Here is a 21,280-nt window from a genome sequence, read left to right as displayed (position 1 = left end):
ATTACCGCAACATGATATTACATTAAATATATGCATTTACAAACTCATGTTTCGGTAATGAGAACTAAAAAGTTGTCTAGGTACTATGACAAACAAAATTTTTACTTTTATCTGGAGAGAAAAAATAAGAACTGCTTACCTGGTAGCCATCTTGAGTGTCACGGTCAATTATGTCCCTTTTTTTTTTTTGAAAATGTTAGTTCCTTGAGGGCTTAAACAATGATTGAAAATTGTTGCGTAGGATGAGAAAACTGGTCTTGGACACATTTATATTCCTTATTATTGTCTCTACATTTACCAATGGTCACCAAATACCACATGTTTCTTTACTGTAAATGTTTATAGTATAACATGCACTGAAGCTTTTTATTTTTAGATTTTTTTAATAAATATTTCCATGTCAAAGAACCCAAATCCAGTCGTGGACACATTGCGGTAATGAAATTTCTTTCTTTTAATGTTAAAAAAACAACAAAGTTGGTTTGTATGATGTCATTTGAAATCATGTGCAAAATAGTACATGAAGAGATGTTTGTAACTGTATGCTTCTTATTTTGATATTCTTACTTTACATTTACTTTTTTTATCAAAATGTGTCATGACACCTCATAAGTTTAATTTCACGAGAATCACCCATAAATTAATGTATAGAATATGTATTTTTTTTATTTAGGGGTACATTTTAATATTTAATATTTTTTATTTTTTGTCTCCATAACAGTAACACAGTTCATACTGGACCAGCAAGATATTAAGAAGAAGAACTCAAAGTCTAGGAAGAAGAGAAAACAAAACACAGAGGATGCAGATGGTAACTTTGCTCTTCCTAAACGTTTCTTTTATAGCCCTTATTTCCTGAACGTCAGATTTATCCCATATCACAAACTTCTGTTTCGTTTTATTCACACCGACTTTTTTCAGATGTTTGAGGTCATTTAAAACACATTTGAAGGGCTTCCAAAACACGGGAATATGTTATGGATTAACTGGACATTTACTGTACCAGTATGAAATACACTGCTCGATTTTTTTTAAGTAATCGCATGTTACTCTCGTGTAGAAAGATATTGGGTGCTATTCATTAGTGACTACATCCCACTGCATTCAAAGTCAATAAAGCCATTGTTAATCAGCCCTTCTGGCCACTACACATCACGTGTCGCTTATCAGTAAATGACAACGTCCCCACATTGTGGTACTTTGACCTTGTTACTATTACCATAATGATTTGTCCTAATGATATCATCAGATTGCTGCTCCCACATGCCCTTGACAGAGACCACAATGAGGATCCCTTACAGTACATCGAGTCTCACTGCCCACAGCATGAGCCTGCAGGCATGGCATGCTACTGACTCATAGTAAATACTGCTGAGCTACTCACAGGCCCATTAGATGAGCACCAGCCACTTGCCTCTTAAAGGAGCAGGATATGGCTCATATGTTTGCCAGGTCTCGTGAAGGCTGTTAGTCATTCGGTAAAGTTAGATCAGTAGGGCAGATGTTCAGAGGAGCAGTTTGACCTCTTGTAGTTAAGTTGAGTCTGAAAAATACTCTGCTAAGCTTTCACTGAGGACTTGTAAAATGATGGGTCTCTCTAAAACAGGAGTTTACTCATCTCGCTGACATATAGGGAGTCACTACAAATATCTGTGTGGTCTCATTTGTGGCCGTATGAAATGAGGTGGTTGTTGTTTCCTCTGGCTTCCTTTCTCTTTGTTGCCTTTCATTTATGAGAGCAAGCTGTGGTTACACCGCTAGACCACCAGCACTTAGTCAGTCATGCATGAAGATCAAAAATATGAGATTAAGATCGGTTTCTGTATGAATGGTGGTACAGTATGTGTTTGTCTAGTAAATCGGCTATTTAGGGGAGGGGGAACTGTTTTCACAGGGACCAAGAGCAAATTTATTACTGTACGTCTGATCAGACCTAATTGCAGTCTGGAGCTGAGAGATTAAAGGATTAGTCCATTTTCTTAAAAAAATCCAGATAATTTACTCACCACCATGTCATCCAAAATGTTGATGTCTTTCTTTGTTCAGTCGAGAAGAAATTGTTTTTTGAGGAAAACATTCCAGGATGTTTCTCATTTTAATGGACTTTAATGGACCCCAACACTTAATAGTTTTCATGCAGTTTAAAATTGCAGTTTCAAAGGACTCCAAACGATCTCAAATGAGGCATAAGGGTCTTATCTAGCGAAACGATTGTCATTTTTGGTAATAAAAATAAAAATATGTACTTTTAAACCACATCTTCCTCCAGTCCGTAATACCTCATCACGTCAAGAGGTCACAGATGATGTATGCCAACTTTGTGTCAGTTTACTGTTTAAAATGGTCCGCAAATGTGCGTTTCATATATGTAACACGTGACCTTTCGACGTCATTACGCAATTATGTGAGGTCGCAACTGAACAAAGAAAGACATCAACATTTTGGATGACATGGTGGTGAGTAAATTATCAGAATTTTTTGTTTTTAAAATGAACTAATCCTTTAACAGGAAGTTGTATCTACATACACGTTTGTCACCTGTTTGCCATAAATCTGAATGGTGTTAGGTTTGGGGTGCATTCTAGAAAAGGTGTTTTTATTGCCACAAAAAGTTTTTGCCATCTGGCTTCCTTATTTAAGATTTACAAAGCTTGCGGTGAAGGTAATCGAAATGCCCCCTATGGATTTTACTTTGGAGTTTGAAGCTCTCCTGTGCTCGGTTTTAAGAGTAAAAGCAGGAGATTCCCATAGAGAAGTGTAATGACTCTACAATGCTGACAACAAAGAGTGCTATAAATTCAACACAATAAATTCCATTGAAATGACTCCTCAAGCCTGGAGTTCGTTTCGGAATCTGACATCAAGCACTATCTGGGTCTTCACGGGACAGTATCTGGGAACGTTATTTATTACTGGAGCACTGGAAGTACTGGAACATTTTTATAGCAGCATCCGCTTGTTCTAGTCCTAATATCCTTCTTACATAACAGAAGGATAGGACAGGGCATTCATGAAGTGCGGCGTAGTAGAAAACCTGTCTGGTTTTTGCTTCTTGGTTGTAGTCAGAATGTGTAGGCTGAATGCCCTCCTCCATGCTTTTGACTGAACTAAATCTGCTGTATTTTATTCGTTGTTACTCACCACGTGCCACTATGATCTTATGATCAGTGTCAGTGATACAATAACAACTGCTGTGGAAAGACTCTGGTAAAACAGGTTTTGATGCATGCATTGTACAACTGTCACTAGTTATACTGTGCAGGTATTGTGTCTAGGATTAGTTAAGATATGGCTAACTCCTTATTGTCTTGTCTCCTTGCCTGTAGGGCTCCCCGTCAGCACATATGCAAAGTACTGCTACCGCAAGCTCCAGAAAGTGGCGGTTACCGGAGGGAAAAAGGTACGTTTTTATGGGGACATAAAGATGCATATTAGATTACCTGAGCATGAAGCCATTTTATTTGAATTGTAAGGGATTGTAAGGGATGTCTCTGTTTTTTTCACAGGGTCTCCGTAAACCAACCATTGAAGAGGTGGATCACAGTCGGCGTGCAATCATCACCCCGTCTCTGTTTGGCAGCTCCCTAGAGGAAGTTATGGAGCGACAGAGTGAACTCTTCCCAGACAGGAAATTGCCTTGGGTGCAAGTGCAGCTGTCTCAGTATGTGCTGGCTTTGGGCGGAGCACAGACCGAGGGGATATTCAGGTAAGACTAGATCAGCTTTCTGACAGTTATGTAAAGTATATTTATCAATGGGGAGGTACATTTCACATTTTGGATGCATAATGGGTTGTATAGAGAGAGGTACATTTGTTTCTGTTTTTTATTTTTTAAGTCTTACATTGTTTACTTACCCTCATGCCCTTATTTCCCCCAACAACACAAGTGGAAAGATTTTGAAAAATTTCACTAGTTGATCTTATCTTATCAGCAGTTTCAGTAAATGGTAACTTTTCAAGTTTTGAAAAGGAAAGCATATACAGTCTTGTTCAAAATAATAGCAGTACAATGTGACTAACCAGAATAATCAAGGTTTTTAGTATATTTTTTTATTGCTACGTGGCAAACAAGTTACCAGTAGGTTCAGTAGATTCTCAGAAAACAAATGAGACCCAGCATTCATGATATGCACGCTCTTAAGGCTGTGCAATTGGGCAATTAGTTGAATAAGTTGAAAGGGGTGTGTTCAAAAAAATAGCAGTGTGGCATTCAATCACTGAGGTCATCAATTTTGTGAAGAAACAGGTGTGAATCAGGTGGCCCCTATTTAAGAATGAAGCCAACACTTGTTGAACATGCATTTAAAAGCTGAGGAAAATGGGTCGTTCAAGACATTGTTCAGAAGAACAGCGTACTTTGATTAAAAAGTTGATTGGAGAGGGGAAAACCTATAAAGAGGTGCAAAAAATGATAGGCTGTTCAGCTAAAATGATCTCCAATGCCTTAAAATGGAGAGCAAAACCAGAGAGACGTGGAAGAAAACGGAAGACAACCATCAAAATGGATAGAAGAATAACCAGAATGGCAAAGGCTCAGCCAATGATCACCTCCAGGATGATCAAAGACAGTCTGGAGTTACCTGTAAGTACTGTGACAGTTAGAAGACGTCTGTGTGAAGCTAATCTATTTTCAAGAATCCCCCGCAAAGTCCCTCTGTAAAAAAAAGGCATGTGAAGAAGAGGTTACAATTTGCCAAAGAACACATCAACTGGCCTAAAGAGAAATGGAGGAACATTTTGTGGACTGATGAGAGTAAAATTGTTCTTTTTGGGTCCAAGGGCCACAGGCAGTTTGTGAGACGACCCCCAAACTCTGAATTCAAGCCACAGTACACAGTGAAGCATGGAGCATGATATGGGCATGTTTCTCCTACTATGGTGTTGGGCCTATTTATCGCATACCAGGGATCATGGATCAGTTTGCATATGTTAAAATACTTGAAGAGGTCATGTTGCCCTATGCTGAAGAGGACATGCCCTTGAAATGGTTGTTTCAACAAGACAATGACCCAAAACACACTAGTAAACGGGCAAATTCTTGGTTCCAAACCGACAAAATTAATGTTATGGAGTGGCCAGCCCAATCTCCAGACCTTAATCCAATTGAGAACTTGTGGGGTGATATCAAAAATGCTGTTTCTGAAGCAAAACCAAGAAATGTGAATGAATTGTTAAAGAATCATGGAGTGGAATAACAGCTGAGAGGTGCCACAAGTTGGTTGAAAAAACAGTGGTCATACAACTAAATATTAGTTTAGTGATTCACAGGATTGCTAAATCCCAGAAAAAAAAGTTTGTTCAAATTAGTTTTGAGTTTGTACAGTCAAAGGTAGACACTGCTATTTTTTTGAACACACCCCTTTCAACTAATTGCCCAATTGCACAGCCTTAAGAGCGTGCATATCATGAATGCTGGGTCTTATTTGTTTTCTGAGAATCTACTGAACCTACTGGTAACTTGTTTGCCACGTAGCAATAAAAAATATACTAAAAACCTTGATTATTCTGGTTAGTCACATTGTACTGCTATTATTTAGAACAAGACTGTATTTATTTCTGGATAAAGTTCCTTTAAACTCAATCTTTGCCCGTGTTGTCGTCACAGTGGATGCATAATGATGATGTGCTGGCTCCCTCTAGTGGTTTTTAAGTGTAACAACACCACCTTCTCCTGCAGGGTGCCTGGTGACATCGATGAAGTTAATGCATTGAAGCTTCAGGTGGATCAGTGGAGGATCCCTGAAAATTTATCAGATCCTAATGTACCTGGTGAGTAACTTTCCTCATGTATTTCTGTGTTAAGAACATTGTATGTAACCCTGGACTAAAAAACAGTCTTAAGTTTTACAGTGATATTTGTAGCAATAGCTAAAAATACAATGTATGGGTCAACATTATAGAGTTTTCTTGTGTCAAAAATCAATAGGATATTAAAGGAAAACACCATCATTTTTCAATATTTTACTATGTTCTTACCTTAACTTAGACAAATTAATACATATCTATCTTTTTTAATGCGTCCACTTAATCTTTGTTCAGTGCTTCATGAATGTGTTAGCATTTAGCCTAGCCCCATTCATTCCTTAGGATCCAAACAGGGATGAATTTAAAAGCTGCCAAACACTTCCATGTTTTTCCTATTTAAAGACTGTTACATGAGTAGTTACGCGAATAAGTATGGTGGCACAAAATAAAACGTGGTGCTGTTTTAAGCGGATAAAAATGATCCTGTTTGGATCCTAAGGAATGAATGCGGCTAGGCTAAATGCTAACACATTCATGACGCGCTGTACAAAGATTAAGTGTACGCATTGAAAAAAGATAGGGATGTATTAATTTGTCTAAGTTGAGGAAAGAACATAGTAAAATATAAAAAAAATGTGGTGTTTTCCTTTAACTAAAGGTCATGGTCCATGAAAATATTTGGTACATTTTCTCACGTAACTATATCAAAACTTTATTTTTGTGAGTGGATGCAGTTGCTAAGGACATCATTTGGACAACTTTAAAGGCGATTTTCTCAATATTTAGATTTTTTGCACCCTCAGATTTTCATATAGTTGTATGTCGGCCAAATATTGACCTATACTACTATGCATCAATGACTCTTTTGACTGGTTTTGTGGTCCAGGGTCACATATACCCAAAGCCAATTTTAACAGCCAATTCAATGTAATACCTTTCTGTATTTAACGTCTATACTAATGTTTTTCAGCCTCTCTGATGAAACTGTGGTACCGTGAGCTGGAAGAGCCTCTTATCCCTATGAGCTTCTACAAGGAGTGCGTCAGTAACTATGATGATCCTGTGGCAGCCATCAGCGTAGTGCAGTCTCTGCCTGAGCTCAATCGCCTGGTGCTGTGCTACTTTATTAACTTCCTGCAGGTAGTCAGCAACAAACATCACTTTATTCTGCTGTAAAATTCCATTATTACTCTTTGCACCGCTCTGACATTTATCCTAAATCTTCCTTAGGTATTTGCCCAGCCTACAAATGTTGCAGTCACAAAAATGGATGTAAACAACCTTGCAATGGTAATGGCTCCCAATTGCCTTCGGTGCCAGTCAGATGATCCTCGTGTCATTTTCGAGAACACACGCAAGGAGATGTCTTTCCTGCGAATGCTCATCGTACATCTGGACACAAGCTTTATAGAGGGCATTGTTTAAAAATTCTTTAATGCTTATAACTCTTGAGTGGCAATACATGATACATAACCATACAACAGGGAGAGTCACAAAATGGGTGTCAAGGACAAAAGTACCCTGTTGAAGATGATACTTTGTGAAAATGCGTTCGAAATTTGAAAGACTGTTTAAAAGTGAACTTTGTTCTGTCTACCCCAGTGGTGTAGACTATTGAAGTAAACATTTTCCTTATACCAACATGGCAAGATGTTCAGACTTTATCATGTGCAATGTTAAATGCTGTGCATGTTCAAGAATTGCATGAAATAGTCACAGTTTTCTGATAATTGTGAATGGTTATGGTAATGATTATAATGCAGTATGAGTGCATTGCAAGGTTTTAAGTTCAAGTAGCCTGCATAGATATGTTGCTTTGTGAAAACTCTGTTTGTTTGTTATGTACAGTAAATCATACTGACAGGATCTAAAAAAAAAAAACGTTTTGCAGTAAATAGTGTTTCTGTGTTTATCTGTGGATTTTAAAGAAAAGATGATAAGTTGTGTATATGAATATATATGAAAGCTGTATATGTTCTAAGTGTGGTAAAATTCTGATTACAAATAATCTAAAAGCTTTAAATATAGTTTTTTAGGAGGGTGTCTGACAATACATAGTTCATATGAAATAACAAACAGTATTTTAAGCAGTAAAAGTTTACTATTTTAATCTTTTAGTTTTTTATTACATTTTTAAAGCTGTGAAAAAACTGTTATGTCCTGAGCAGGAAGGTAATTTATAGGTAATTAACTTTATGATATACTACTTCTGAAAAGGTTTGTTAATGAATTATAGCTAAGTGTGGAAATGTCATTGAATAAAACACATTTAATTGTATGATGCTCATGAAAAGCATTCGATGTACTACATTTAAAAAGAATCTGGGGAAATGTAAACTAAATCAGTGTAATGAAAAGACACTGGTACCCTTTATGTATGTATTCATTGTGATTTCATTGACTTTTTATGTAAATACAGCTTGTAAATAATGCTTATTTTACTATCGCTTCAAAAATGAAATTGGTGGTGAGTTATGGCAAATAGATTAAAGAAAAGATAAACAGTTTTGTTCTGATTGAAATATTCACCCTACAAACTTTGGATTGTGTGTATTTCTGTGAAATGGGTGTTAAGGAATATGTATAATAAACTTTCCCAAAGTTATAACTCTTTGTTTTTGTTTTTTATGAGGCAAATTAAGTTTAAATGGATCCCTTATATATACGTTTTAAAAATTATATGCGTCTACGAATGTGGATATTATAAATTATGTTATTTACTTGCGTACAATATTATTTTATTATCGCTAATTAATGTACCTCACAAACCAGACATCGAGGGGCTTTATGTAGGCGCGACGCATGCGCAGTTGCAGCGCTTGTTCATACCGGTAGTCATCGAACACATTGGATAATGGTAAGTGCGCGCATCTCGACCACAACGTGGTTAGGAAAAAGGGAGGCTTTAATAGATGCTCGCGTCGCATTTGTAGTTAAAAGAGACGAACATTATTGCAAGGTAACTGTTATTTATACTATTTATAGTATTATACAAAATGTGCTCGCATTGTGGAGACTTTGTTCTCCTGATGTATGCAGCTTTACAAAATAGTCTATTTTTACACAATTCGTGTTGTAACTAAATTAAATACATGGTGGAACATAGCATTAACAGATGCATGTTTTGATTTACAGCTTGTACTTGTGGGAGTGCCCATTATTATCCTTGTCATTTTTTAGGCGTGTTCATAAAGTGCTGCGCAGACTGCAATGTATGATGACATCAAAGTACCGCGAGAACGACTGGAAAGTTGTCCTATTATATGCTTGTTAATTAGCTCTCGCGGTCTTTCAGTACACTTTCACCGACAGTCTTCGCAGCGCCTCGTGAAGTCGACCACGCTTGTTGTTTTGGAGGGTGTGAATCCGTCAGGAAGTTGATGCATTGTTTCAGAAACACACGGGTTGTGAAAGGGTTTGTACTTGTACTTTAACAGTCACAGCAGTCAGCCCCCTAAATATGTTGTCTTAAAACTGTATGCGAGCTAAGGGTGAAACGTAAATCAGAAAGCTTAACCGATAAACAAAGGCACTAGCGAGGCGTGTCTTAGTGAAAATTATTCTTCATTATGTGAAATTGACAAGTCTGTGGTCTTTTGGTTGTACGTATAGTTTACGCACAAGTTAACCGGCAAAAGCATGGTGAACTAAAAATAATGCACAAGAATGAGGTATCGAAATAAAAAAATCCTATTGTTTCCATTTTCATGTTGGTGGTCCCTAATAGAGTCACGTGGACGATAACTCTCATATGTGCTAGAGGGAAATAATGGAATTAAATGATGTTTGAAATGTATATCATTATTTCATTTTACAATTCTAGTATTTATTTTATAAGGAACTCGTTGTAAATAATAGCTCAAGGTTTTTCCCTACGATTAAGAGTATGTTAACTGAATTCTAAATCTGCTACATGAAACGTAACTTACCTAGCAAAAATAGGCTTAGTTAACTAGGCTATTTGTGATTAGGTCTGTTGTACCTAATGTGTTTTGTGGCATAATGCCATGACCTGGATTCTTTGCACCTACAGTTTCTTATATATTAAATGCTATAGGGGTTCAAGAGTCCATCAAGGCAGATTTACATTTACACGTTTGGCTGACACTATTCAAAGTGCATTTAGGCTTTAAATTTTGAATCAAACGTTGCCAGCCGGGCCACGTGAACACTAAAAATGTACAGTAAAATATCTTTGCTTCTTTAGCCAAATCTGTCATGATTTATTTTTTACCCATTGCTATACAATTTCCCTGTTTTGTAGGAGGTAGTTGTACATTATGAAAACACCTCCTAACAGACGAGGGATTACTTTTGTGGTGGGCGCTGCACTTGAAGCACGGGACAGTCTTGAGAACTGGCAAGTGCCTTTCAAAACTTGATCTTTAGCCTTTCCTCTATGTTTTCTCTGTTCTCATCTCTCTCTCAGTTTGGTATCAATGTGTTTTTGCTTTCAGGTATGCTGCCAACATTGAAAAGATTGACTATGATGATGAGAAAGTTTTAATTCACTATCGTCAGTGGAGCCATCGTTATGATGAATGGTTTGACTGGACCAGTCCCTATCTGAGACCTATGGAGAGAGTTCAGCTGAGGAGACAGGGTCTGCAGGAGGACAGTTTTATCCCTGTGAGTCACAGACTGTGCCCTTCCAAAATGCCGGTATTTGAACGCAAATAAATCTAGGATAAATTTGCACACACGTATGGACCATGATGTGAAACTGATGCCTCATCAATTGTTTTTATTTTTTATAGGGCTGTCAAAAGATTAATCGTGATTAATCACATCTAAAATAAAAGTTTGTGTTTACATAACATATGTGTGTGTAGTGTGTATAATTAATATTTATATATAAAAACACACACAGTCATGTATATATTTAAGAAAAATTGGTTATATTTATATATAAAATATTTATATTTCTATATAATATAAATTATATAAATGTTTATACAGTATATAAATGCAAATATTTCTTAAATATACACATGAATGTGTGTGTATTTATATATACATAATAATTATACACATTACACACACATATGTTATGTAAACACAAACTTTTACTTTAGATGTGATTAATCACGATTAATCTTTTGACAGCCCTAATTTTTTATTAACTCTGTAACAAGTTATAGTCTAGTTGGTAATGATTCACTGTACATTTTGTACACTGGTGTAAAACCAGGAGTTATGAATTCTTATTAAATCAGCTATGATGAATGAAACTATAGCTAACCATATATCTCTTCAATGTGCAAGTTATGATGATAAATCGGAATTGTTTATAGTATTAAGTGTTTATCATATTTATGTTAGCCATTATGTTTAATTAAAGCAATATGCCACTTAAGGACACTAGTACACTTGTTATTAAAGATGCACCGATATAAACATTTACCGATTATTCATACTGATATCTGCCGATACCGATATTAACTTTCATTAACAAAACTTGCATTCACAATCCCACTCCTCATTCAAATTGCATTTCAAAGTCACGCCTCCTCCAAAACCCATGAACACGCACAGACCAGACGTTCACATTTTATCTCTCATTCACCAGTGAGAAAACATTGCAGTACAAAGTGAATAACATTACCAAAAGAACCAACATAAACAATAATAATAAACAGCACTTTTTCGGTTGTGTAGACGTAGTAGTTTGCTTGTAATTTTGAAAACAAAATTTTTAAATATTGTTATGCTAATTCCTAAAGGTACACAAACTACATAAGCAACACAATGTTTCATCAAAATACAATATCTGAATCCATCAAAATAGAATCATACTGCGTACCTACCTTTCCAGAAGAAGCACTGCAATGACCCTTTCAGACCCTTTGCCTCCCGCAGCTGTTTCAATCTTATAGAAAAGCAGTAAAGTTACCGATGTTAATTCGGGTTGTCATTGTTGTTTTAAAAAAAATTCCGGTGCAGATTGTCAATTCAGCTGGAAAGTTTGCCATTCCACCCTCTGTTTACAGACGGGAGGTGAGCACATGTGAACGCGCTGATGACGTATGATGTCTGTGTGAACAGGGTGTGCAGTGGCATGCAAAACACGTTTACAGAAGAGGAGCAAAAATTGTCTAATTATTGCATTCTGTCCGAGTTTAATGATTTGTTGAACATTTTTTTGGTCCTATGCCTTTCACAGATGACATATATTTATACAAATACACAAGACAACTTAACATAGTGATTGCAATCAGGATGTGAGGAGAACCAGCATAACTAAAATGTTTCTGGATCAAATCAGATACCCTGCCTTTAATATTGAACATTAAACTAGTGCTGTTTCTTTACATTTTCTATACACAGAACTCAAATTCATCGCATTTCCTGTTCTTTTTTGATTGACAGTATATATTGGTCATGACTATTGGCTGTTTTTCAACTTCCACTGATAACCAAAAGTGTAAAAAACGATACTGATCATTTGCAGATATATTGCTGCATCTCTACTTGTTATGTGTTTGGCTTTTTGTTATGCATGAAGTTTATTAGTTTATTCTACAATACTCAGCTGTAGGATGTTAAATCCATATTTTTTTTATTTCCAGGGATTTCATGTGAATGACAAAGTTCTTGCCAGTTGGTCTGATTGTCGATTTTATCCAGCAAAAGTCTTGACTGTCAATAAAGACGGTACTTGATGCATTCATGTACATAAATACAGATTCTTCTTTAATGGTTATGTATGTACTATTTATGTGTTTCTAAAATTGTCCCACAGCTTCCTATACCGTTAAGTTTTATGACGGTGTCATCCAGACTGTCAAAGGGATACATGTCAAACCATTCATCATAGAGGTTCATTTTCTATTTTAGTTTTATTCTTGTCATAATTTGTCCTGTCAGCTTACTCATTTCTTCATCCTCTCTAAATAGAGAAGGAAGAAATTACCTGACAGAAACGCAGCAAAGCCTCAGGTGAAAAAAACTGAAAATGTCAAGAAAATACAGGATAATGCAGCCGACAGTGTTAAAGAAACAGAAGAACACTCCGACCGTGTTCCTGAGGAAGAGGAGGACGAAGTCTCAGATATGGAGGGAGATGAAGGTGACCAGAAGAAAAGCAGAAACACCGGCCAAAAGACTGAGAAACATGTGGTGGAAAATATGAGTGTCAAGGAGGAAAATGTGGAAAGAGAGAGAGTCTGTGAGCAAATAGGGCAGCACAACTACAGTAAGTCATTTCTAAAGAAGGATTTAGGGCACGAGGAGAAAGATGAAGAGACTGTGGTGAAAATAGAGGACAATGGTATGGTGTTTGACTCGTGCATTAATTTTAATGAGGGGATGGTAACGGGAAACCGGAATGAGGAAGCAGAAGTCCAGGCAAAACAAAAAGAAAAGGAAGTCAAAGGTTTTCCTAATGGCAAAAAGTCACGGAGGCAGCGGGTTCGAGGTAAGTACAAAGTTAAGCTTACTTTATTCAGGGTAATGTGTGTCATTAATTCAGTACTATTAATATCTTTAATATTACAGAAATTGCTTAAATGTTTTACTATGCTTGCTTACTGCTTAGTGATTCTCATAATGGCTACAAGAAAGAATTGTATTTTTTATAGGGAAGAGGAGATTATCGATGGGAAGAAGGAGCCGTCCCTCCAAAAAAATCAAAACGGATTCAGGTTTGGCTTTTCTGTTGCTAATATGAAATGGTGGTTGTTAGTGTGGGTAGTAAAGATGACACATTCATCATTGTTCCTATACATCCTCCAGACAAAAATTGTCCTAATGATTGCAAGTCCACACCTGTGGTAAACGATAACACAGCTGTAGGACATGGACCAGAGACTGAACCATTACTTTTGACACAACCGTCCAACGGCACAATGCCCACATCTCAGTGGCAATCGGAAACCTCCAAGCCTACAGGTGATAATCCACCATCCACATCTCATATTCTTAAATTATACATGATATTGTCATGTTAAATAAACCCGTGTTTTTTCATCCTAGTTCGGAAGCAAGCATTTCACAACCCAAATCGCTTTAGCAGAGAGCCATGTGAGTAATGATCTAACCAAACTCAGATTCACAAATGATTAAAATCACCAATGATGAGTATGTCATAAATACTTTCATTTCAGTGTACAGAGTTGTTCGAAACCAGCCACCACCAGTACTCTCAATCAACTTGGACCATAATCCATATAAATGCAGTGCTCCTGGCTGTATGAAGTCCTTCCGGAAAGCTAAGCTCCTGCACTATCATATGAAGTATTACCATGGAGATGATCGTCCCATTGATGAGGATCTTGGAGTGAATAGAGACAATCAGACCGATGTCATCGGTCAACAGGCGGCACTTGTGAATCATGATGGTTCCAAGAAAAAGTGCATTGCGTTGTCTGCACTGCGTGTGTGCAATAAGGCTGGTGCACAGATGACCGTAAAGAGACGTTCTTCAGCTCCCCCTGCAGTCAGTGCACAAAGTTACCAGCAGTCACTGAAGGAGAAGACCAGAGAGAAACTAGACAGCAAGAAGCAGAGATGCTTAAACAAAGAAAGAGAGAGAAGATTTGTGGAAATAGGTGAAGCACCCCAAAAGTATTTTTATTTATGTTCACATACAGGCCCCATGACCCAACCTGTGGTTTAATGTTAAAGGAAAACACCACTGTTTTTCAATATTTTGCTATGTTCTTACTTCAGCTTAGATGAATTAATACATACCTATCTTTTTTCAATGCGTGCACTTTTAATCTTTGTACAGCGGTTCTTGAATGTGTAAGCATTTAGCCACGTCCCACTCATTCCTATGGCTCCAAACATAGTGCCACCATACTTACTCGTGTAACTACTCATGTAACAGTCTTTAAATAGGGAAAACATGGAAGTGTTTGGTGGCTTCTAAATTTATCCCTGTTTGGAGCCATAGAAATGAATAGGGCTAAGCTAAATGCTAACACATTCACGACGCGCTGTACAAAGATTAAAAGCATGCATTGAAAAAAGATAGGTATGTATTAATTAAAGGATTAGTCCATTTTCTTAAAAGAAAAATCCAGATAATTTACTCACCACCATGTCATCCAAAATGTTGATGTCTTTCTTTGTTCAGTCGAGAAGTTTTTTGAGGAAAACATTGCAGGATTTTTCTCATTTTAATGGACTTTAATAGAGCCCAACATTTAATACTTAACTCAACACTTAACGTTTTTTTCAACGGAGTATCAAAGGACTATAAACAATCCCAAACGAGGCATAAGGGTCTTATCTAGCAAAACGATTGTCATTTTTGACAATAAAAATAACAAATATACACTTTTAAAGCACAACTTCTCGTTTAAATCCGGTTGTGATGCGCCAGATGACCCCACGCAATACGTTATGACGTCAAGAGGTCACAGAGGACGAACGCGAAACTCCGCCCCAGTGTTTACAAGCGTCTTGAAAGAGGACCGTTCCTACGTTGTTGTATGTCAACTGATACAAATTAATGTCTTTGTGCCAGTTTATTGTTTCAAATGGTCCGCAAATGTGAGTTTTATATATGTAACACGTGACCTCCCTACGTCACTACGCATTTACGTTAGGTCGCGCTGGACTTGAACTAGACGAAAAGTTGTGGTTTAAAAGAGCATTTTTTTATTTTTCTTGTCAAAAATTATCGTATTGCTAGATAAGACCCTTATGCCTCGTTTGGGATTGTTTATAGACCTTTGAAACTCCGTTGAGAAAAACTGTTAAGTGTTGAGTTAAGTGTTAAATGTTGGGCTCTCTTAAAGTCCATTAAAATGGTAAAAATCCTGCAATGTTTTCCTCAAAAAAACATAATTTCTTCTGGACTGAACAAAGAAAGACATCAACATTTTGGATGACATGGTGGTGAGTAAAATATCTGGATTTTTCTTTTAAGAAAATGGAATATTCCTTTAAGCCTAAGTTGAGGTAAGAACATACAAAATATTGAAAAACGGTGGTGTTTTCCTTTAAGCAATCAAGCTTAACAATCTGACCCAGATTCAGTATAGTCAGATGTCTGACTGATTCAGTCCATGATTCAGACTTGGATGATTCAGTCTGATTTGCCAAACAGTTTAAATGAGTGTTCGTAGATAAGACAGTGGGTGTGTTTACATGCAATTATGCTTAATAAGCTGATAACATGCAAGGATATGTAAAACAGTTTATTTTTTCAGGGAAAGGTGATAAAGGGCTAAAGCAAATCCGATTGGATTTCTGCCCAATACCCCTATTTCGGATAAACGCCTTAAAGGGATAGTTCACCCAAAAATGAAAATTCTTTCATCATTTACGCCTTTCTCATATTTTTACAAACCTGTATAAATTTCTTTGTTCTGATGAACACAAAGAAAGACTTTTTGAGAAATGTATGTAACTAAACCGATCAGAAGCCCCATTGATAGTATTATTTTTCTTACTATGGATGTCAATAGGGCTTCTGTTCGGTTTGCTTACAAACATCCCTTTAAATATCTTCCTTTGTGTTCATTAGAACTAAGAACTTTTCATTTTTGAGTGAATTATTCCTTTAACAGGCTTTCTCGTAGTTTTGTTCATGTGCACATGTCTCCGCGAGTAAATGGAAGTAAGCACAAAATGACACATAAAGGTCTGCCTCGACTCATGCAGTTGGGGGAGAAACCAGCAAAATTATAAACTACATTTACAGGTTCTGCAGACCTAAGAAGTGATATAACAGTATAGCTTTCAGAATGACTAGACATATTGTAGGCAATGACGTCAATGCCTTTCGAAAAACCTGACAAATCTCCAAAAAGTTATTGGGTTTATTGATATGCATGTAAACAGGTTTCTATAATTTTTGATAGATATCCGCTTATTCTGTGCATGTAAATGTCTGAAAGGCCATGTGTTGACTATTAATTGTCTGTAAATCATTTCAAGGCGCCCAGTATTTCTTTCCTGTCACAGCTCTTGTCACAGTGCCCTGATGGATAGTAGGCTGAAGAAGTCAAGGCCAGATGGAGACCATTACATGACTAACTATTGTTAATCACTAAAGCCATGCTGTATTTCACCTATTTACTCAAAACAGAAAGCATGTGGGATGTTGCCGTTATTTCCTCATTCCACACAATTGTTTTTCAGCTAATCTGAAGGAATGTGACAGGCCTAAAGAGAAGTCGAGAGATTTCCTGCAAATCAAGTTGAAGAAAAAGAAAAAGATGAGAATGACCACATCAGGTGAAAAAATAGTTGTATTATTTGCATTTAAAAACAGATTGCTTGAGTGATATATATTTCCATGTCTGTTTTTAAAATGCACATCATTTACATCATGTTTTTTGATCTGCCTTTAGATGAGGATAGCATTTCTGATTGGTCCTCTGACAGCTGTGGGTGGAGTGATGATGAAATAGGGGTGGACCTGGGTATCATGCCCTCACCTCTCAGTTGTAGCTCAGTTGCCTCAACTACTGGAAGACGGGATAATGTCCGCTGTGTGTGTGAAGCGGAAGAGGAAAATGACTTTATGTTACAAGTGAGCACTGTGTTACTCTGTCTCATTTAATAGAGCACTGTGTTAGCATTGTTAAGGTCATGGGTTTAAATTCCAACACACAAACTGATTAAAAGTATAGCTTGAATCGGAGCAAAAGTCAGTTTGAATAAAAGCTTATCATTTTAGATGGAAATGCATAAATGTAGATTCTCTATCTGATGCATGACACGTCAGTGGACTTCTTTTTATATTATAAGGTCAAATTTAACTGTCATTTGCACCAAAATTAGTACCTCAAACGTACATAAACTGTTGGAAAATGGTAAATGTTAGGACCTTTTTAAAGGGACACTCCACTTTTGTAAAAATATGGCGCAATGATATTATGCAGCAGCCAAAAATAGTTCCCTTAGTAGTAACGATGTAACTACAGAAGAGTCAAGTTTTAAATATGAAAAAATATCGAAACTCTTTAGTTATTTTTGAGTGCAATGCTAATGGTCTAATCAGATTCAATGGATTATGCTAAGCTATGCTAAAAGTGGTACAGCCAAGTTCAGATATCAGCTGAATGGATTCCAAAATGGTAAAAATCAAATGTTTAACACTAGGGGAGCTGGAAAATGAGCATATTTTGAAAAAAAGTGTAGTGTCCCTTTAAGGGGTACCATTCCAGTGACAGCTTTTAAACCTTAATCTGAGAGTGTAAAAGACGCCACTAAAATTTCCAAATGTTCCTGTTTGGAAGTGACCTTTACTTCAGATTTCTTTATCTCAGTGTGAAGAGTGTCTATACTGGCAGCACGGGACCTGCATGGGACTCCTTGAAGAGAACGTTCCAGAACAGTACACTTGCTTCATTTGCCGTGATTCTCCAGGTTGGCAGACACATACAGGTATCATTAGGTTGTGTAATTTCTAATTTTCCTGCTATATGTTTCAGTTTATTTCTTTGCTTGTGTGTATTCAGGACTGATCAGAGGTCAGAGGTCGAGTTTGCGGTACTGGTATGACACAGACTGGCTTAACACGGGCCATATGTACGGCCTTTCTTTCCTGGAGAATTACTCCCATCAAAATGGCAAGAAGATCGCAGCCACTCATCAGCTATTAGGGGACATTCAGCATGTGGTGGAAGTGCTCAACGGTCTACAGCTAAAAATCAGCGTCCTTCAGTGAGTGTTAAGTGGTATTTTGACTGTTGATCAAATGCTACCGTCTTCATAACTTCAAGAGTGACCTAAGATTCCTCTGTCTAATATAGATTATTTATTTTCTTGAAGGAGCCAGGCTCATCCAGACCTCAAGTTGTGGCAAAATCCATGGAAACTGTCTGGGAGATCTAGGATGAAAAGCACTGCTGTCTCAGACTCAAAACCAGTTTCTCCATTAGCATCCCCAGAGGCCAGTCTACATAAAGATTTCATATCATCATCCTTTCAGAACTACATTAGCAGCGAGCACTGTTACCAAAAGCCACATGCATTGCACCAGGTATTGGAGCCAAGGTTGGTGCTAAAGACCCGGGTTGACTCAGAAATGGAAGACAGATTGTACAACACAAAGACTCTGTTGAAGAATGAACAATACTGTAGTGGAGAGATTCAGGCGGCACTCTTTAAGTCTTCTAGTAATAAACTGGCCAACCAAAGCAAGGTGAGCTTCCTATCCCATCAGTTAGTATTCTTTAACTAACAGATGTTACTGTCAAATGAAAGTATCAGATGCAGACAAGGGGCTATCAAGATTAAATGTTTTGACCATTGCTGTTTTATGTTAATGCTTTTTTTTGTAGGAAACAGGAAAGGAGCATGTGGTGGTTGCTGATGGAGGCGGGGATATGGGCGGAGCTCAGCAGCAGCAGTGGAAGATCAATTTGCTGGATCATATCGAGGCTGTACAAGAAGAGGTTACAGACAGGATGGACTTCATCGAAAGGGAGCTTGATGGTGTGTTAAAGGATGAATAGAAAGTTTTGATTTATAATTTAAATAAAAAATGTTAATTCACAAGCATTTTCCATTTTCAGTGCTTGAAAACTGGCTGGACTGCACGGGTGAGTTGGAACCACCAGAACCTTTGGATCGTCTGCCTGAACTGAAGCATAGCGTTAAGGAGCTGCTGAATGAACTGGGAAAAGTACAGCAGATTGCTGTGGTTTGCGCCACGTAAGGGCACTAGGAGAATGTTTAACAATCTTCACAGGACTACCTCAGACCTTAAAGACCCTAATGTATAAACAGAGAACAATTTGAATATTGTGAAACTGAACTCGGTCAGTGATGACAATTGTATGTGTGGAATAAATACTTTCCAGAATGCTGTGAAATGTTCATCTTTCTTATTTATAGCAGATTCAAGTCTCTTTAAATCAGGAGTGGGGAACCCTGGGTCCTGGAGGGCCACTGTCCTGCAGAGTTTAGTTTCAACCATAATCAAACACACCTGAATTTCATTTTCAAGTAATCCTGAAGACTTTAATTAGATTTTTCAGGTGTGTTTAATTAGGGTTGGAACTAAACTCTGCAGGACAGTGGCCCTCTAGGACCAGGGTTCCCCACCCCTGCTTTAAATGAAAGGAAATTTAACTTTACAAAAGATAAAATGGCTTAAGATTGTTTTTCATTTAGCAAGATAGCAAGTTATAAAAGCCATAAATTCACAAATAAAGGTGATCTCTTAAATGAGTCACCTCAAAATATTTAAATACAAGACTTTACAGAAAAAAGTTTGTTTTTAAATGTTGCATGGTCAAAATAAGCATTGGTCCCATATATTTAACCCTTGGGTGGTTGAGGCCTTTGTTGTTTGGCCTTTTTTTTACCTTATTTGGCCACAACTTTGTGTTTCAGCAAATGAAGTGATTTTTGGTGACAAATCTTATATTGACACATATTTTGAGAAAATGCTTTGAAATTAAAAAAAAAACCTTAAAGGGATACTTCACCGATTTAGCATTCAGCTTTGTATCTGTAGAAACCCGGCAGTATTACTGAATGACCATGTTTCCCTCCCTCATTTCCCCCTGAGAGGAGAGATATCTGCATTTTGGTTCTGCAAAAAAGTCCTCCGATGATGTAATATGACGATTTTTGCATCATCGGAGGACTTTTTTGCAGAACCAAAATGCAGATATCTCTCCTCTCAGGGGGAAATGATGGAGGGAAACATGCATGGTCATTCAGTAATACTGCCGGGTTTCTACAGATACAAAGCTGAATGCTAAATCGGTGAAGTATCCCTTTAACAACATACCATGGGGAAATTAACTACCCTTTCGGATTATCTGTGTATAAAAAAGCCAATAAATTAAATGGCTGTAAAAATTTATAATGGAAGTCAATGGAGCAGAAAAGCCACAAACATTTAATTAGGGAGAAAATAAAATAAATGCTGATGCTGCACAAAAACTAAAAATGCATCAAAGCCAACGTTTTTACTTATCTTTGACATGCCCAATACTGAAAAAGGAAAAACAATCCAGTCCACAATCACTTTTTATATTGAAAATCAGTCATTTTTTGTTTTTGTGTAATTTTTTTCTCAAATCAGTGGCATCACTTATGAACTTGGCAATTAAAGAGTTAAAATCCTAGAATTTTTGTAAATATTTTGTAGTTTTTATCAGTACTGAGGTTGATTAACATATTTATGCAAACAAAAATTATATATTTTTTTTAATCATAAATTTTTACAGCCCTTTAACTTTGTGGCTTTTTTGTACATGCACAAACAAAAGGGTTGTAAATTTGAACAAACCACAAGGGTGGAAAAGGCTAGCTACTATCCATGAACCTTTATTTAACTGATCATGTAAAAATTTAATGTACGCATTAAAACAATTGTTCCTGTGCTTATGTGTATTTAAAATATCTAAGCTTAATGTTTGTGGGTTTTTTTATCTTTTATTTCTGAGCAAATGTAAAATTAATGTCCAATGTTATAATCTATGGCCTCTGTAATCTAGTATATCTTTCACAATGTTTCTATATTGGCTAGATCAGTGTTTCTAAACCAAGGGGACAGGGCCCATTAAGGTGGTCCCCTCATAGACTTTCTTAATTAGGGACTGAGGTGCGAGGACCA

At 36.9% G+C, this 21,280-nt stretch overlaps 2 protein-coding genes across 4 annotated transcripts in view; both read left to right on the top strand.

Annotated features, from left to right (window-relative positions):
- arhgap46a (Rho GTPase activating protein 46a) overlaps positions 1-7,626 on the top strand; it is a 37,755-nt gene extending 30,129 nt beyond the window's left edge. Inside the window, exons 5-10 of the mRNA XM_065241280.2 lie at positions 722-811; positions 3,327-3,400; positions 3,507-3,706; positions 5,678-5,769; positions 6,716-6,885; positions 6,976-7,626. Coding sequence (XP_065097352.1) covers positions 722-811; positions 3,327-3,400; positions 3,507-3,706; positions 5,678-5,769; positions 6,716-6,885; positions 6,976-7,170 — 821 coding nt within the window. The 3' untranslated portion in view covers positions 7,171-7,626. The remainder of the gene's footprint in view (positions 1-721; positions 812-3,326; positions 3,401-3,506; positions 3,707-5,677; positions 5,770-6,715; positions 6,886-6,975) is intronic.
- A 947-nt stretch (positions 7,627-8,573) lies between these two features.
- Positions 8,574-19,517, top strand: phf20a (PHD finger protein 20, a). 3 transcript variants are annotated; one of them, XM_065241279.1, is made up of 17 exons: positions 8,574-8,704; positions 10,010-10,105; positions 10,203-10,374; positions 12,315-12,399; positions 12,488-12,564; positions 12,643-13,162; positions 13,326-13,388; positions 13,480-13,635; positions 13,720-13,767; positions 13,851-14,294; positions 16,840-16,935; positions 17,052-17,233; positions 17,973-18,072; positions 18,165-18,369; positions 18,478-18,850; positions 18,990-19,143; positions 19,224-19,517. In XM_065241279.1, the coding sequence occupies exons 2-17, from the start codon at positions 10,026-10,028 to the stop codon at positions 19,364-19,366; spliced, it is 2,898 nt and encodes a 965-aa protein (XP_065097351.1). In that variant the 5' UTR covers positions 8,574-8,704; positions 10,010-10,025; the 3' UTR covers positions 19,367-19,517. The 3 variants fall into 3 exon arrangements, with proteins under 3 accessions (XP_065097351.1, XP_065097350.1, XP_065097349.1); XM_065241278.1 differs by having other exon boundaries at positions 10,203-10,407; XM_065241277.1 differs by having other exon boundaries at positions 10,203-10,407; positions 17,973-18,090.
- The last annotated feature ends 1,763 nt before the right edge of the window (positions 19,518-21,280 follow it).

This window comes from Paramisgurnus dabryanus, chromosome 14 (genome assembly GCF_030506205.2).
Source record: "Paramisgurnus dabryanus chromosome 14, PD_genome_1.1, whole genome shotgun sequence".
Classification (NCBI taxonomy): domain Eukaryota; kingdom Metazoa; phylum Chordata; class Actinopteri; order Cypriniformes; family Cobitidae; genus Paramisgurnus; species Paramisgurnus dabryanus.
This window is presented reverse-complemented; position numbering and strand designations above follow the sequence as displayed.